General features: G+C 36.5%; 2 protein-coding genes across 2 annotated transcripts in view; both read left to right on the forward strand.

The window, feature by feature from the left end:
- The window catches only part of LOC149043727 (tyrosine-protein phosphatase Lar-like), a 138,147-nt gene that overhangs the window by 102,947 nt on the left and 15,902 nt on the right, over positions 1-19,298 (forward strand). The gene's annotated exons all lie outside the window — the stretch shown is intronic.
- LOC149043734 (uncharacterized) lies at positions 1,600-12,337 on the forward strand. Its single transcript, XM_089210696.1, has 9 exons — positions 1,600-1,826; positions 4,264-4,392; positions 5,750-5,908; positions 6,498-6,625; positions 7,959-8,058; positions 8,213-8,313; positions 9,336-9,496; positions 10,303-10,443; positions 11,739-12,337. The coding sequence occupies exons 1-9, from the start codon at positions 1,719-1,721 to the stop codon at positions 11,849-11,851; spliced, it is 1,140 nt and encodes a 379-aa protein (XP_089066822.1). The 5' UTR covers positions 1,600-1,718; the 3' UTR covers positions 11,852-12,337.

Below are 19,298 nucleotides of genomic sequence, written 5' to 3' on the forward strand. Positions count from 1 at the left end.
ATAAAAACGAAGAAGACCACACAATAGAGTTGCAATTAACAGTTTCCGTCAAATAAGTTGTCTTGAACAGTCAACCATTTTCCGCTGGCACAACACAATGTATTCTACCCTGGGGGCTTTTAGCTATGCAAAATTTAAGGTAACAAACAACTCACTATTCAAAAGCTTTTGCACTCCTGAAGCGCAGCTGATTGCTCAAACTGACTAATTGACTTCAAAGTAGAAAACAGATTTGCTTTTTTTTCCCGTAAATGTTTTTAATGTAGGAAAACTTGTGATCTATAGCTGGTGGGGTGGAGACCACGAGCAGTTCAACAAAGAACAAAAACACTTTAAAAAAAGGCAAGTTTTGTCTGATACGTTTTACGAAGTCTGGTGAACACACTGCGATGCGTAGGATTCAAGCTATGAGGGACTGGTGCATAATTTCTCCTTACAGTGTCACAACTGAATCAAAGTCAAAAGTCATGAGAATTAGGCAAGTGATCACCAATTTCAGAAACTCTTGATTGTTAAACAAATTCTCCTTTTCAGAACCTTAGGAAATGTTTAGCTAACAGTATGGAGAATATACATATTGATGTTAGGTTGTAAAGGGTTAACATTTGAAGATGTGTCTGATCCGCCAACCCTTTTACTCACAAGATCTCATTATTAATTCTCCTTACTGTTTGCCACCAAATTCTTATGAAGTTAGTACGGAGAATTGGGTATTGTTTCAACTAATAATTCCTTAATTGATACTTTTCTTTATTCTCATCGCTTGTCTGTTTGATATTGTATTGATATTGTATTGATATTGTATTGATACTGCATTGATATTGCATTGATATTGTATTGATATTGTATTGATATTGCATTGATATTGTATTGATATTGTATTGATATTGTATTGATATTGTATTGATATTGTATTGATATTGTCAGGAGAAGTTCTGTCTTGGTCACTCATAGGAGTTAAAGGGTTTAGTACAGAGAAAATGGGTACGATGAATTTCTTTGTTTGACATGCTGTGTAAAATAACGTCAGATCGCTTGATCTTTCAGCTAAACTTATTGGGCGACTGATTTAAAGGAGCCGCGCATTATTGAGATCAGAAACCAACCACTTAGTTTTCAGCAAATTTAAAAGATCATGACACAGGGGCGTTGTAAGTGTCTATAAGGAGGTACGCTGGGAGTAGGGCTGGTAAACATTTCTGTGCACCTTACGTGAATTAGCTTATACCGTTGCTCTTTTTTTCACGTATAGCGGGTTCGGGTGAGAAGGAACGGACTTTAGAAAGGATTAGCTGGCGCTGGAAAAAATTTACACTATGCATGTAAAGATTCCTCGTAATCGCGCGTTTTCGTAAATCTGAATTATAAGATTTTTATGTAATATCCTTAAAAAGAATTATCTGAGAAAAGACAGGGGGAGGGAAGGCACCTTCCCCCCTCCCCTAGATGAATTAAGCCATATTCTAACATGAGGATGATAACAAGTTACGGAACTCTTTACTACTGGCACCTCAAGCTCGATGAGAAGGATGATAGAATTTTGAGGCTTTGCTACATGATATATATTTTGTCTCTCAAAGTCTGCTGACATCAATTAAAGTCGATAACAAACATCGACAAAATGTTGCAAAATCATATAAATTTTTGACCGAATTTTTCAATATATGGCATGATTTTGGTTATTGAACTTCGGCTGTTAGTGTCAACTTACTTCGAAAATGAGTAGGAATCTTCATTGTGGCATAAATAAGCTAACTCAACTTCACCACTACGAGCCCCCAAAATGGGCCTCCAAGCACAAAAATATTCCACGATACTACGTTAAGGTAAGGTAATATAAAAAAAGCTTTACTCAGAGTTCTCAAGTTTAACTTCTGGTAAAGGGTGAAATGTTCGACCACATATCCATCGAGTGTGATACCGCGCTAGGCCATCACCTTTCTGAGAACGGGGTAGGGTGGGTATGTAAGGAGGCATTCTTCCCCGGAAAAATGTAAAAAATGTATCTAAGACGTACACCCCCTTATTCTTGTTCTGAGCATTTATGGACAGAGTCCAATGTACTGGTCTGTGGTCAGCATGTGTGGTGAAACAGAGAATTAACTCTGAAGTGTAAATTAAAGTGCTATTTAAACCCATGAATAACCCACAGGGCGTTAGCCCTAATAAAGGGAAACAGGGAACCACACGAGGCAAAGAAAAAATCTTTTGACCTCGGTGGGAATCGAACCCACGACCTCCGGATTAGATCTACCGTTACTCTGCCGACTGAGCTACGAGGTCGCACAGAGAAAGTCGGGGACGATTTAGGATGGTGAATCGCGGCGAAGAGAAAGTAAGGGTACATATGAATGTTGTGCCGCGTAGCACTGGGAACACAAATGGTGAAACAGAGAATTAACTCTGAAGTGTAGGGTTTAAATAGCACTTTAATTTACACTTCACACTTTAATTTACACTTCAGAGTTAATTCTCTGTTTCACCATTTGTGTTCCCAGTGCTACGCGGCACAACATTCATATGTACCCTTACTTTCTCTTCGCCGCGATTCACCATCCTAAATCGTCCCCGACTTTCTCTGTGCGACCTCGTAGCTCAGTCGGCAGAGTAACGGTAGATCTAATCCGGAGGTCGTGGGTTCGATTCCCACCGAGGTCAAAAGATTTTTTCTTTGCCTCGTGTGGTTCCCTGTTTCCCTTTATTAGGGCTAACGCCCTGTGGGTTATTCATGGGTTTAAATAGCACTTTAATTTACACTTCAGAGTTAATTCTCTGTTTCACCATTTGTGTTCCCAGTGCTACGCGGCACAACATTCATATGTGGTCAGCATGTGACTGACTAACTTCTCACTAGTAGAACAAAAGGAAAAGTAATATCCAGTTTATCATCTAAAACCTCTGTTACTTGGATCTTAAACATTTTTGTAGGCCATGGGAGAATTTATATTAACAAGGAAAGATCTCATCGCCAGAAATCAAGAACATTTCGAGCCCGCTAACAATTATCAGCGGTATATCGTATTACACTCCGGAACAATAGAATAGCAAGAGAATTCAATATGGCGGCTATCACGGCCCGATCTGCAAAGAAAAGTGTTTCATACCATGAGTTATACAATTTGAGCACCACAGATCTTCTATTTGATGAAAAGAAAAAGAAAAGAAGACCTGCAAGTAAATCTTTGTGATTTTCGTGGCAGAGCGATGACATGATGTCAGAATTTTGATTTGCTTTAATTTAATTTTCGCGCTAAGACTACTGAATTTGCATTCAATGCCTGGCATATTTTTATTCCGAAAAGGACCTGAGAACTAATTTATTTCCCTGCAAGAACATAAACAAATATGGCCGACGATTCGAAGATCAGCGTTGCTCGTGTTTAACTATTTCAGTCATAGTTTTCAACATGGCGTCTTGTCACTTACTCAACATGGAAAATAAGGGATATTCTGGCGCGTTGGGAAGTTTTTCGATGGGAGGAAATGGCAATTTTACAGGATATTTGGACGCTTCGAACTCTGTAGCAGTCAATTCGATCGAGAGCAGTTGACTTTATTGATGCACTTTCCTGCAATAGGCGAGTGTTTGGGATGGAGAACGACGGATTTTGAAGAACTGTATGGCGACCTAGGTCAATGATCAATGACAAAAGAACTGGCTCGGGAAGTAAGTGGTTTTTATTTATCGAGTCCCTGTGAGGTTTGATGAATAGCAGAATCAGTACTGAATATGTCTCGATCGAGAGCAAACGGGACCATGAGCTCCTGATTGTCATATTTTTGAATTTTACAAATTTCCATACAGTTTCTTATATTATTTGGACGCCATTATAGACGAAATGCGCAAGAACGGCCGCCATCTTGTCCAATATTTCTGCCGATGATTGTAGATCGAAACATGTACAATTTTAATCTGTTCTCTTATAAGTGGTTCTGAAAGTGATATCAAGTTTATTATCTAAAAACTCTGGTACTTGGAACTTAAACATTTTTGTAGGCCATGGAAGAGTTTTTGTTAACAAGGAAAGATCTATTGTACATTGGAACATATACAATTTTAATCTGTTCTCTTTTAAGTGGTTCTGAAAGTAATATCAAGTTTATTATCTAAAACCTCTGGCACTTGGATCTTAAACATTTCTGTAGGCCATGGAAGAATTTATGTTAACTAGGAAAGATCTATTGCAGATCTGAACATATACAATTTTAATCTATTCTCTTTTAAGTGGTTCTGATCGAACTTTAAGTATTTTTGTTTTGTAGCTTGCTCAGTGTGATACTCCAACACATCAGTGGAATCTTCCCAGTCTCCCAAAAGAGTTTTCATTATTTATTAAAAGGGATGACATGACAGGAAGCATTCTGTCTGGAACAAGGTACACATCTCAGAAAGTCAGTTCTTGATCAACATTTTTAATTAATAAAATTAATATTAAGATGTGGCATTAACTTCATGAAAAACAAGTGAGCTTAGTAAGATGAACCTTAGAGGTTGGTGCAGTCACAGGAGATCCAGGCAAGAGGTTGCACAATTTATTTGGAATGCCTGTGGTTTAAAGAAGAACTCTTTTTTATGTTCAGTAGGAAAACAAGACAACAGTTTGTTTGGCATCCACTGACTGTGCTAGTCAGTGGAAGATGACACTTACCATATTTACTCAAACACAGTGGAGTTTATTAAATTTTTCATGATTTGAGTTTGGCATTTATTCTAGGGTGGTGTTTTTTCTACAGTGACATTTATACAAGGGCAGTGTTTATTAATTATCCAATTTGTTTCTTGCAGACAGTAGTATGGTAACTGACCATTTTAATTTTAAAAAACAGAAAAATGTTTTAGTGCTTGTCTAAGAGTATTGTTTATATCATTCTAAAATTCCCAATTTTGCAACAGAACTGGTACATTCAAAAGGATGTGTTTGATTCACTCAAAATTTTCAACTGTGATTGAAGCATTGATCACATCATCATGCTGCATTTATTCAAGGGTAGCATTTATTTGAATAAATAATAATTATGTAATTTACTAATTAAACTGCTCACACCAAAGAGAGAGGAAGGCCACAGCGGTTACATTTTTGCCAGCCTTTTTTGAGAGTACAGACATTTTTTTTACAGTGACTGCTACTTTGGTTTTCAAGTTTTTATTCTCTCAAATTTAAGTCTTTACAGCTTATGATATTTTTTGTATAGCTGAGGGTCTCAATCAAGAGACAGCTGAAGATGGTTCAACTTAGAATTTTGCATGTGAGCAATGAAAATTTGTGAATGAGCACTATTGTTTGAAAATATTGCAATGTGGAAGCTGATGTCAAGCTAAAACAAATGCAAAAGAGAGTATAGCAGTTCTAATGCAAATGAGAGTAATGTAATATTACCTTGCAATTATCTGAGTAAAGTGACCAAAACTATATGGAAATGCGTAGCTTCAGTTGCGTCTGTACCTGTGGTCAAAGTCATCTCATATATTTTTCTTACTAACCCTTTCAGTGACTAGTATCTAATTTCTCCATACAAATCACGCCAGGATTGCATATTGAGGTCATGCGAATAAGGCAAATAATCACCTACTTCAAGAAGCTCTTGATTGTTAGACAAATTCTCCTTGCCAGCACTTTAGGAAATGTATACAGAACAGTATGGAGAATATGTATACTGATTTGAGTGTGTAAAGGGTTAAGCGCATCCTCAACTGCTGAGTAACCTTAAATTGTGCTTGTCTCATTCAGCTATGCCAATATTGTTTTAGGTTCATAAGCTGGAGTTTTTGTTGGCTGATGCCCTGGATAAGAAGTGTGACACAATATTTACATGTGGTGGAATCCAGTCCAATCATTGCAGAAGCACTGCAGTTGCTGCAAGACAACTTGGTTTGGATTGTTACCTGTTCTTAAGAAGTCCTGAACAGGCAAGTATTTGATTTACTCTTGACTTTTTAGGAAAGAACTGATACAGAAGATTTTAAGCAACTTGAGTCATGATCAAAGATCTGTTACCCCTTAGCACAAGTTATGATTAATCAGACAAAGAGTGGCGTCCATGTGATCTATTACCAACGACAACTCAACAAACACACAATAACATGGAATCTCAGCACTTTTTCTTTTCCCACACTTGTAACAAGATGAAAAAACATCTTTCTATATTTCTTTACCAAGCTCAAAACCTACAATCTTTGCTTTTTTTATTTGCAAAAGATGGAATCTGTTTGGGAAATAGAAGCTCCTCACATTGCATTGAACAGTGGACTCGTATGAAGATGAGATGACAAGATTCACAATTACACTGTTACTATAGTTGAGCAGATGTCTCTTTGAGATTTGAACCAGACAGAAAAAACTGCATAATAGGCTGCTAACAGAAGTTCAATCTTTACTCTAATGTTGCTCATTTCAGAGAATAAAGGCACCAATTTTGCCTTACATAGATGGCGAAACTCTGAGAAAGTTAATAAACTTATTGAAACTTTCATTTGATCTTTTTTTTTTTTCATGCAGACCACAGATATTGGTTGTGAAGGAAACCTGTTTTTAAACAAATTGGTTGGAAGTCAAATTATTGTTGTTCCTCAGCTTCAGTACAAATCTGGCCTTAAACAAATGATGGAGAAAGTGTCTGAAAAATTGTAAGTGAAAGGTCAGAGGACTGTAAAACCTAGTAAGTTGGCACCACTATGGTTGCAATCATTAAAAGTAATCTACCTCAAACTGACATTAGGCTTTACTTTTAGACAGAGCTGTCACTAAGTGACAGTAATGGACCAGCTCATTGTATTATAATTGCCAATGAAAATATTGAAATTCTTTTGAAGAAATTTGTGTTGCAGCCATTTTACAGTGGAATTGACTGTGTATTAATTTACCAGTAACAGGTTTAGTTGCAGGGATAGATCTCACCGGCAGAACTTGCTTGAAAGGTTTAAAAAAAACTGCACGAATTTACTGCAATGGGACATTTTAGTTGAACAGTACCATCTTTGTGGTGTAAACTGATGAAAATCATGATGGCCGCCACCTTAGCACATCTTCTAAAACATGAAGGCAAGCAAAAATATTACAGGAGCTGCTATTGGCTCTCAAGTTGGTTCCTCTTAAAGGAATTGAAAATTAAGCCATATCTACAATGCAGCCTTTTAGGTGCTTATCTCAGAATGTCAGAAATCTTGAGAAGTTTAGGCCTTTTTACAGTTGTGTATTTAGTTGCCAAGCCTTTGATTTGAAGTGAGGCTGTAGGTGACCTTGTTGTGATAGAGACCAGTACCTGGTTAGCTTAACAACAAAGCAATTTACATTTGAGAAGCAGCAAGGTTTGTATCATAACATGGTTACCCTTAGCCTCACTCCTGTTGAAAGGCTTGGAAACCAAGCACACACCTGTAAAATGGACTATTATGGATTGGACCCATTCCCTCTCCCCTTAGTTTGATAATTTACTGCTTTGTTTCAGTCTTCTGCCACAATCTGAAAGCAACTGGATACAAGAAGCCCAATATGAATGAACAAATAATAAATAGTTTAATAAATTATGAGTGAAGAAAAAGAAAGGTGAAAAAGAATGAGAGGAATGAATAAAACAGGTCAACCATTCTTAAGGCCACTTAAAGCATTCTTTAAGAAAAGTATCTTGTTGGCCAGGAGGTTATATAAACCACTCAGGAGACCAATAGATTCTGCTCTTTTGTATGACTCTGGGGAAATGCTAGGAAAACTCAAGAGAGTTGTTATTATAATTATTATGCAGTGAGTAAAGAAGGCAGCAGATATTGGAGAATTCTTGAACTAAGTTTTGATGGGCTAGGTTATTTTTGACCCAGACATGGAGAGTATTCTCCTCAAATTACTTGCTTACTTACCTGCCTCACCTACTTCTGTTTCTCAATGAAAACCCAGCATGTATGCCAAGGCATGTTTGTAGATGTTGAAGTTCCTTCCTACTGACTTTGTTTGCTTTTTTTTCAGGAAAGAACGGGGCTCATCAGCTTATCTGATTGAAGTTGGAGGCTCCTCTTACATGGGGATGTTTGGTTACTTAACAGCATTTCAAGAAATGATAGATCAGGTAAAAGTACAAGCTTTTTCTGCATTGTGTGCTCATTTTGTGCATTTCTGGTCAAGAGGTGATGAATGCAGTTAAACACTGATCATACAAAAGCCTGTTTGTTAAAATATTTTATTCTGGATATCTGTCAAAAAGCTGGCTTTGTTTGTTTCAGAATGTGCTGAAGAATTTTGATGACATTGTTGTTACAGTTGGCAGTGGTGGAAGTGCATCAGGAATTGCCATTGGTAACTATTTAACAGGATCAAAACTCAAGTAAGCTCTGAATAAAAATATTGATATTTTCTTTCTTGACTGTGTGGAAGGGCTGGACAAGAAAAAATCTGGCTCAAGGTCATGACATATAGACCCTTTCTCTGACTAATCTGTTCATTATGACCAGGAGCCAAATATTTTCCAGTCTGGCTTGTCCCCACTTAGTCATCAAGGATTTGTCGTTTGACCAGCACTCTTTGTCTTCTTTTCTTCTTGCTGTTTGCATCTCAGGAGGCCTGCATATACAGAACTCTGCAATCATTTATGGCACCACTGCCACCATTACCTTTCTTCATCTAAAGGGTTTGATTTTGTAAAATTTTTTCATTAAATTTACATCCAGGGATTTACTGGTCTTAGGAATAATAATAATAATAATAATAATAATAATAATAATAATAATAATAATAATAATAGGACTGTGTGGAATTCAATTCGGTCTGTTATCTTACAAGTGATTAATACAATCAGATGACTGTGAAGTGGGAGTCGGTTATATTAATGTTAACACTAAGTCCTGTTACCAATTTATCAAAACTATGATGAAAAATTTGAGAAAGAAACTAGATGTATTGGTTGTGCATTTTCATAACAAGGTGTGTACATGACATATGCTATCGACTCATACAGGCATGTTGCATCTACTGTTCTATTACACTGTTCAGACAGAAGCATATGACACATACAATGTCCTATTTATGCTTAAATTGGGCTGATGATGACCAATCACATTAGAGTATTTTGTTATAGTTTCCATTGAAATGCTATATCACCTTTCAAGAACCCCTGACAAACTATTTCATGAATGTTATGAAAAAGCTTTATTCTCTTGACCTATAGGCTGATGAAAAATTTCTGCAACCACCTAAGCTATACATGCTTAACACTTCAGACAAAGAGATTGTGGTTCTGGAGAATTTCTCACAGGCCTTTAAATCTTTCTAGAATTTTCCCTTATTTTCTTTGAACACTGGAGACTAATTGAGACCTTTAATAGTAACATCATTGTCATTTATTCACAGGTGTCATGCAGTAAACGTGTGTGATGATGCAGCATATTTTTACCAGAAAATCAATGAAGACCTTCAAATAGGTGGACTAGATGTTCAAGCAGAAGAGTTAATTGATATTATTGATGGATACAAAGGACAGGGCTATGGCAAATCCACTGAAGAAGAGTTAGGTTGGTGTTTATTCAAATAATTTTGCAGATTTTGGTTTCTTCATAATTAGACTACAAGCAGTCCCTCCTTTTTGGAGATGTCTGTCAGGCAAATTAAAAAAAAAAAAAATTTAAAAATTGATGTAAGCTCCCAGCAGCGCACTAACTTTTCTTCACTCTTTTTTTTCCTTTTTGAGTCATACAACTTTTATAGACTTTGCCCAAAAGGATGGATTTCTTGTTGTCTTCTACATAATATATTAAATAATAACCTGCTTATTTAGGTACTGAAATGACATGCAAGTTGAAAAGAGTTATTTCTATCTATTAGTAAATAACCTTTACAAAACTCGAAAATATGAAAAAAAGTTTGCCCCTCACTTCTTTCTGATCCTGTACTAACGCCAAATAAGGAAAATTTGTTTTCAGAATGCTCTCTGGCTGACAGCATGTTGATTTATTTCAGTGCAAATTAAAAGCTGAAATTTTATGGCTGAAACTTAAAATTATATGTACTCTGTTAACAAGCGATCAGTGTATCTGTTTTACAATTTAGAAGGAATGATCACTCAATGAGGTTTCAGACCTCAAAGTTTACCTGCTCCCACCCCTCCCCCCCTCTTTACCAAAGGTTTGTGCAAGACAATAATAATGGATAATTATATCCATAATTATTATAATTTATTGCTTATTTATTCCTGATTTATTCCAAAATACATTCGAAATTGCTTGATTACCAAATAAAAACATGATTTAAATTTTTCTTAACCATTTGCATTTGAATTCGCTTCTTACGAACCCTGAAATCTTTGTATCTGTTAATGAAGAGGACATTGTGGAGATATCCAGAACAACTGGAATTATGGTGGACCCCGTGTACAACGTCAAAGCCATTAGAGGAATGCTACACGAGATGAACACCAACCCAGGGCGATTTAAGGGTGACAGAATACTTTATATTCATACTGGTGAGTACAATTTATCAACATCATCTGTGATAAATACTTCCTTCCCTATGGCTAAGAGCCTGCATACCTTGAAAATAATGGTTTCTCAAAGGTAATCTCTTGGAAATGCGATTTCCCTTCAATGATATTCTGCTCATGCGTGGTTGTGCGCTTGTCAGCCTGAAGGAAAAAGGTACATCACCTTAAGTTGTCAACGAGTGATTTTGGGAAATGATGTGGAAAACGAAACTCATTAATCAAATGAAAAAGAGGAAAAAAACGATTACTGAACTTGGCTATCGGCTTTGGTAAATAATTGTACATACCATGATATTTTTCTCAACCAGGTAAGTAAATTGCAACCTTGAGATCCCATTTTTGATCCCTCGTAGAAGTATCAGTGGTCCGTGACATGTACTATGGTTGCATGTGGTATGTACTTTCTTTCGCGTGGAAGCAAAATTATTATACGTTAGACTTACTATGAAGACTGATTGGTCGAGAGCATACATTTGATATACAATAGCAGATATTGGTTTCTCGTGTCGCGTTTAAATTCTGCCTAGTGTCCAAGCCCTTCGTCCGTGTAGTGTTCTCAAACTCTTGCAAAATCAGAGAGAAGATTCTTCTTTAGCAAATTGTTTCAAAAAATAAATGATAAATCAGTTATTGAATTTGGTTGTAGCATGATATTATAAATTATCAAACCTGGCATCTGTGTTATCTGCCTCGGCTTTCGGCTTCGGCAGATAACTCAGACCCAGGCATTGCTAATTTATGATATTATGCTCAACCTCATCCAATTATTGCTCATTATTTTTCAATTGTACTAAGTAGAGTACAATTAACGCGCGAATCTATTAAAAAAGTTCCTGTGATATTGTACATTTGGTTATTTTGTACTGTAAAAAAACTTGTTTAATTGGTTGGCTGCGCGTGCTGCACTTCTCTATTTGCGTCGCTTTTCCCACTTTTTGCCCATGAAATAAAGCAGTTGGGCAATAACTTATGAGACGTTTTGGTGTGTAGTATCGCTGGGTATTTTTACTCATAGTTTGTGTTTGGACTCGCCCTGCTTGATCGACAAAATATGTCACAACTCGTAAAAATAGTTACCGATACGACAAACCAAGAATTCTGATAAGATATATCTTTTGATGGAAGACTGAATACGACAACATCCACAGGTGATAAACTTTCATATTTTTGCTCAGAGGATGGTGTTACCAATCCTTTGAAAATGGCGAGACCTGATTTGTAACATTGTCATGCGAATTTCGCACACGTCTGATAAGGTGTGTCTGATTTTCCAACAGGAGGTGTGTTTGGTTTGTATGATGGAAGAATGGACCCGTTAGTAACTCGCCCTGCACTGGGTATAAATGATGTTGTCTGCTGGGAAAGTGCGAATGATCCCATGCCATTCTGAGGCTGACTCGTTCTTAGTTGTCTCTCTTATTTTAGATATTTAGGTAGTGCTCGAGAGGTCCGCGTGTAAAAAGATTTTCGTTCGTTTCTCATCGTTCCCTTTGTTAATATAGTGCTAATCTCTCGCGAAACCCTCGGCCGCGCAAAAAGACTGGGAACTAGCAATTTTTAGGGTGGCAAGAAACAAAGGTCAGTCAAGGCATGCCTACATTCTCTTTTGGCGTCGGCCAGTAAAATTGTTCGCAAACGAGGAGGTAATTGCATCGCATGGACTTTTCAAACCATCAGAGGTAAACAGTCTATGACCAAGGTCTCGTGAGCTCACATATGGAAGACGAACACAACAAATTATTGGACCGGAAAAAAATGTTAAAGCCTTTGAAAATATATTCGTGTAAATGTATAAAGATTTAAAGTTTTGAATTTCGTGTTTGATTTATACAGTTATATCTTTGATTTTACACCAATAAAACAAAAGGTAACGTTGTATCCGCTTTTCAGTATAACAAGTTCTATTTTTGGATCAAGTTTGACATGCAAATTTTGGTGAGTTTTGCAATTGCTTGGGGCAATGTTTGGATTCCAAGTTTTGCTTTCAGCCCAACGAGAACTTCGACAAAATTGATGTCTCTGAATCAAAGGGCAATCAGATGGGCATCGGGTACATTCGAATAAGAGTTTCCCGTTGATTGGATTCATATTGCTAAATACCTATTTTACAATTCCGTGGCTCTGTGTCAATTAAATTCCAAACAATTCACCTTATCAACTTTGTCCGCCTCATGTTGGCAGCGTTTGCCGTGTTTTACGTGAATATCGTCAATGTGATGAGGTTAAGGACCGCTTTTAGGTTGGAAGCTGACTACTTCGAATAAATGCGTTTCTTCTACCTAAGTTTATCATCTTTCGATGACCAGGGAGGATTGTCTAGCCATAATAATGGCCTCGCCAATTTATACCGGTCAAGATTCCAACCGATTTAGTAAAAACCATCATTTATTCGTGCCTTCGCAACAATCAGCAAGTCCGCTTTTACACCCATGAATTCTGAACTCTGGCGTTTTAAAAAACAGAATGAAATTTCTCACCCCCCGGAGAACAACTCGCTCGGAGTGATTTACAAAACAAATAGTAGCTTGTTCAAGTTCGCGGAAAAACATCAGCTGTGAATGTTCCAGAAAATTCTTTCGAAATGTTGTGTATCTTTTACCATGGAAATTGATTATGTTGGCATTCATGCGTGACTTGTGAGTGCTACATAAACTAACTCGCGGTACGTTGTTGTCAGAGAGCATTTCCACCTTGCGACTATACTTTGGTACACAGTGGCTCTGGTAGATGAAAGGTGAGAAAACTTTTTTTAATATTCGAGCCTTAAATGAAACATTTTATCGCTATTTTACTTGGTTCTGTCATTGTTAAACTTAAGCTGGAGTTCAATACTCTTATAATCATACGGTAAATTTAAAGCTTACCGAGTTATTATGCGATTATCAACCAGTGATATTCTGAGATTGAAACAGCCGTGTACGACCATTATAGAACACGTAGAAAAGGAAAAAATAACATTTGATCTCTTTGATTTGTCTGGAAGAATAACAGATGCTTGCTTTGAAAATGTGTACATGCACATACAGAAAAATATCTTCGTGGCTAACGTTAACTTTGGCCGTTCCTGTCTCGATCCATTGTCGACTGATCAACAAACGGGAAACAGGTTGGCTCTCAGTTTTGTGATCGCTTTCAAACTGATTTGTTCTGAACGAACTTTCAAAGTTCATTCACGAAAAGTGTGAACCAGGAATTTTAGAGGCATTCAAGTTCTGATTAAAGGTTTCCTTTTCAACTTTCCGCAAAGTTGTTTGTTTTGAGAGTATTACAGTAGTAAAACTTTTTAAAGTTTGTTTTCAACATGTGAAATCATTTATGTGTTACCGTTACGGTCAAACATAATTTCTTTCTTAGCTTTAGGACTCTAATCATTTAAGTCTTTTTATTCGTATTGGATGTTTTTGAATCATGTTGCGACAAGAAAAAGTTTTGGAAAGTTTGTAAGTCAGCCAGCCATGAATGGCTTTGCGGTTATTGAACTAAGTTTTGCGACTGATATTTGATGAAGTCAGGAAGGTTTTGCCTAAATGCTGATTACGTGTTTCGACAAAGCTATTTTTTTACTTTGACAGTGGCAAAAAAATTTTCTTAACGGCTCTCCTGTGATCTACATTAAAGACAGCTCCATGTTAATGCAGGAAACCGTGAATAGTTTTCTAAGGAGGTTATGCTAACGAAACTGAAAATAAAACTTTGCATTTCTCAATCTCCTACGCAATCTTTAAATATTGTAAAAGAGACTTGCTTTCCAAGCAAAGAGAGGAGGCTTGGAGATCTGACTTTGGTATTTCATCATTAGATATCATTACTGTTGTCTGTAATGTTTTCTATGCTTCGTGTCTAAGGGAGCTTACACCCTTGCGAAGATTTGCAAGAGAAATTGGGTAGACTCTGGCTCTGTTAAATGAAAAAGTGAGAAAAATTAAGTAATTATTCGAGCCTTAAAATACACCTTCTATAACTGTTTTACTTCGTTCTGTAATCGCCCGACTTAACACTAGAGTTTTATTCCCTTATGATCATACTGTACATTTATTTAAGCTTGTTTATTGTACGAACATCAATTGCAACCAAAGATTAATCGAGATTGAATTAGCCTCATACGACTATTATTGAGCACTTCCAAGAGGCAAAATTAAAATTTTGTCTCCGATTCGATCGAACTAATGAGCGTATGTTTGTTCTGAGAATGGGTTCATATACAGAGGAAATTTCCTTGTGGCTGCCATTAATTTGGCCGTTCCTGTCTCGATCTGTTTTCAACCGGCCTCGCTCTGAGTCTCTAAGTTTGTTATCACTTTCAGTTAATTTGACACAAAGCTGGAAGAAAAATTTGAGAGGTAATTGCGTTTTGATCGTGAATTCAACTGGATTGAAGTTTTCGTATTCAACTTTACCCCAAAGTTGTTTCTTTTGAGATTACTACATCAGCAAAAGTTTAACTTTGTTTACAGCAAGTGAAATCATTTATGTGTCACCTTTACGGTCAAACAAAATTCCTCTCTTAACTATAGGAATCTAATCATTTGAGTCTTTTTTTTTTATTGGATGTCTTTGAATCATTTCGCAACAAGTAAAAGTTTTGGAAAGTTTGGAAAGTTAGTCAGCCCTGAATGGCTTTTTGATTATTTAATTAGCAGACTTTCGCGACTGATATTTGATAAAATCAGGAAGCTCTTGCCTATATACTGATTGCATGCTTCAAAATATCTCTGTTTTACTTTTACAGAGGCGACAAAATTTTTTTAACGGCTTTCCTGCGATCTAAATTAGCGACAGCACCATGTTAATGCAGGAAACCGTAATTAGTTTTGAAGAGATTATGCAAACGAAACTTTACGCAATCCTTGTATATTGCAAAGGAGAGTTGTTTTTCAAGCAAAAGTCTTCTTCTCTAACTCTTGATTTATCGTTAGACTTCGTAATCCTCGTCAGTTACCTTAAATGTTTTGCTTTTGGATATATAACAATCAACGCATTTTGTGGGCAATAAGCCGAATTATATTTAGAAAGTATTGTCACGAAGATTGAAAAAAATGCCGCGCCAACTCATCTTTATCAGAGATGGAAAAATATAAGAGAGAAAATAATCAATTAAAATGTAGCCATGGATTGCAGATGAACCACTACAAGGATTCATTTTTGAGTTTAGAATATGCAAACTCATGTGATGTTATTTTGCTGTGGTTCTGCTCAGATGATCATGAAAATTGACTTTCAGCAGATAATCATCTATTAGAATACCAAACAAAATTTAACGATTAAAACATCTAGTTTGAAAAACTGCTTTCCGTGTGAAATCAGTTTTGCTTTAAGTCATGCGTTTTGTAGTAGAACTTTAATTTTACACACAGCAGAGTTACTCGGTAAGTTGCAAATCGTTTTTGTTTTATTTATTCTCACTGTTATGCCCTGACCGTTGAACTATTACGCGATAGAAATCTCGAGCTTCTACTCTCACTGTTTCAAAGAGAGTTACATCTAAGAGTCAAAAAGGTATTTAGGAAGAACCCAAACGAACAAAGAAGAAAGAAGAATTATAGAGGAGACATAGAGATCTGACTCGGGTATTTCATCATTAGACATAATTACGGTTGTCTGTGAGGTACGTGCGTTTTCTTTGCTCCGCGTCCGAGGTACCTTACACCTTTGCGAAGATTACACCTTGGACAAATTTGCGGAAAAACATCAGCCGTGAATGTTCCCGAAAATGTTTTCGAGATGTTGTGAATCTATTATTATGGAAATTACTTATAAATGCGTGTATGCGTGACTTGTGGGTGCGACACGAACTGATCCAGGGTATGTTGTTGCGTAGTCTTGGATCATTTCTACGTTGCGATGATACTTTGGTAGACTCTGGCTCTGGTAAATGAAAAAGTGAGAAGCATAACTTATTAACCGAGCCTTAAATTACACTTTCTATAACTGTTTTACTTCGCTCTGTCATCGTCCAACTTAACTCTGGAGTTTTTAGACGATTATTATGCTACTGCATATTTAATCTGAGCTTGTTTCTTGTACGATCATCAATTGCAACCAGTGATTAACTGAGATCGAATTAGCCTTATACGACTATTTATAGAGCACTTCCAAAGGGCAAAAGTAAAATTTTGTCTTTCTGATTCGATCAACTAATGAACGTATGTTTGTTCTGAGAATGTGTTCGTATACAGAAGAAATTTCCTCGTGGCTGCCATTAATTTGGCAGTTCCTGTCTCCATCTTTCGCCAACCGGCCTCGCTCTGAGCTTCTAAGTTCGTCATCACTTTCAAGTTGATTGAGTAGTTTATAAAAACTCTTACAGCTCATTTGAAACAAAGCTGGAAGAAAAATGTGAGAGGTATTTGCGTTTTGATCGTGAACACAACTGGATTGAAGTTTTCTTATTCAACTTCCCGCAAAGTTGTCTGTTTTGAGATTATAACACCAGTAAAAGTTTGACTTTGTTTTCAGCAAGTGAAATCGTTTATGTGTTACCTTTACGGTCAAATATAATTCCTTCTGATGATTCGAGTCTTTCTTATTCTTTTTGGATATCTTTGAATCGTTTTTCAAAAAAAAAAGTTTTGGAAAGTTTGTAAGTCCGTCAGCCATGAATGGCTTTGTGCTTACTTAGCCGGCTGTCTTTCGCGACTGTTATTTGATAAAATCAGGAAGCTTTTGCTTATATACTGATTACATTCTTCGAAATAGCTCTGTTTTACACTTACAGTGGCGAGAAAAGTTTCTTAACGCCTGTCCTGTGATCTACATTAGCGACAGCTCCATGCTAATGCAGGAAACCGTAATTAGTTTTGAGGAGGTTATGCAAACGAAACTAAAAATAAAACTTTTCATTTCTAGATTTCCTACGCAATCTTGACAGTTAAGTATATGACAGTCAAGACTTGCTTTTAAAGCAAAATATTTCTTCTCTAACTCTTGATTCGTCGTAGATTTCGTAGTCTTCGTAGGTTACCTTAAATGTTTTGCTTTTGGGTACATGATAGAACGCATCTCGTCGGCAATCATGCTAGAGTTTTTGTGATGCAAAAACCGTGAATCTATTTTTTCTCTTACTTTGAGTGATTCTGCCCAGGTGATCACAAAAAATGACCTCCAGCAGATACCATTCTTATTGGATACCAAACAAAACTTAACGATAAAAATATCATGAGAAACGGCTACTTTCCCTGTGAAATCAGTTTCCGCTTTAAGTCATGCGTTTGGTAGTAGGACTTTAATTGTTCATACAACAGAGTTTACTCGGTGAGATGCAAATTGTTACTTTTTTATTTATTCTCGCTGTTATGCTCCAGCTTTTTAGGAAGAACCCAAACAAAAAGAAAGAAGAAGGAAAGAATTATAAAAAAGGAGGCACAGAGATCTGACTCAGGTATTTCTTTATTGGATATCATTATTTTTGTCTGTGATGTTTTCCTTACTCCGCATCCATGGTAACTTACATTCTTGAAAGGATTTGCAAAGAGACATTATACCTTGGACAAATTTACGGAATAACACCAGCCGTGAGTGTTCCAGAATATGTTTTCGAGATGTGGTAAATCTATTATTATCGAAATTACCTATGAATGCATGCATGCGTGACTTGTGGGTGCAACAAGGACTGATTCATGGTCTGTTGTTGCGTAGTCTTGGATCATTTCTACGTTGCGATGATACTTTGGTAGACTCTGGCTCTGGTGAATGATATGAAGGAAAACTTAACTTAGCATCCGAGCCTCAAATTACACCTTTTATAGCTACTTCACTCAATTCTGTCATTGTCACTAAAGCTGGAGTTTTATACGCTTACGATCATACTGTACATTGAAAGCTTGTTTATTATGTGATCATCACTTGCAACCAGTGATATTTTGAAATTGATTTAGCCTCATTCGACCATTATGGAGCACTTTAAAGAGGTAAAAGAAAAAAGTTTTGTTTCTCTGATTCTATCGGACTAATGGACGTATTTTTTTCTGAAAACGGGTTCATATACAGAAGAAGTTTTTCTTCGTTGCTGCTTTTATATTGGCCGTTCCTGTCTCGATCTGTCATCAATTGGCCTCGCTCAGAGTCTCTAAGTTTGTCATCAATTTCCAGTTGATTGAGTGGTTCATAAAAAATTCTTATATTTCGTTTGAAACAAAGCTAGAAGAAAAATTTGAGAGGTATTTGCGTTTTGATCGTGAACACAACTGGATTGAAGTTTTCGTCTTCAACTTCCCCGCAAAGTTGTTTGTTTTGAGATTAACACATAAGTAAAACTTTTTAAAATTTGTTTTCAGCAAGTAAAATCGTTTATGTGTTACTGCTATGATTAAACAAATTCCGTTTTTAGCCACAGGACTGTAATCATTTGAGTCTTTTTTATTCGTACTGGATGTCTTTAAATCATGCTGCAACAAGAAAAAGTTTTGGAAAGTTTGTTAGTCAGTCAGCCATGAATGGCTGTGCGGTTATTGAACTGACTTGAACTGATAAAGTCAGGAAGCTTTTGCTTACATACTGATTGCATGCTTCTACAAGCTCTTTTCACTTTGACAGTGGCGACCAAATTTTCTTAACGGCTGTCCTGTGATCTACATTAGCGACAGCACCATGCTAATGCAGGAAATAGTAATTAGTTTTGAGGAGGTTACGCAAACGAAACTAACAGTAAAACTTCGCATTTCTCAATCTTCTACGCAATCTTTAAATATTGTAAGCCGAGACTTGCTTTTCAAGCAGAGGTTTTCTTCTCTAACTCTTGATTTATCGCGAGGTTTCGTAGTATTTGAAACTTACTTTAAATGTTTTACTTTTAAGTACATAACAAACTACGCATTTCGTGGGTAATCAGCCGAATTATT

The sequence above is a fragment of the Pocillopora damicornis genome, chromosome 6, assembly GCF_964200805.1.
Source record: "Pocillopora damicornis chromosome 6, jaPocDami1.2, whole genome shotgun sequence".
Taxonomy (NCBI): domain Eukaryota; kingdom Metazoa; phylum Cnidaria; class Anthozoa; order Scleractinia; family Pocilloporidae; genus Pocillopora; species Pocillopora damicornis.

Excerpts from the sequence above, each read along its gene's own strand:
- LOC149043734 (XM_089210696.1), top strand. The coding sequence starts at position 1,719 with ATGAGTAGGAATCTTCATTGTGGCATAAATAAGCTAACTCAACTTCAC. Across the intron at positions 1,827-4,263 it reads TTCCACGATACTACGTTAAG|CTTGCTCAGTGTGATACTCC; the intron begins GTAAGGTAATAT and ends TTTGTTTTGTAG. Across the intron at positions 5,909-6,497 it reads TCTTAAGAAGTCCTGAACAG|ACCACAGATATTGGTTGTGA; the intron begins GCAAGTATTTGA and ends TTTTTCATGCAG.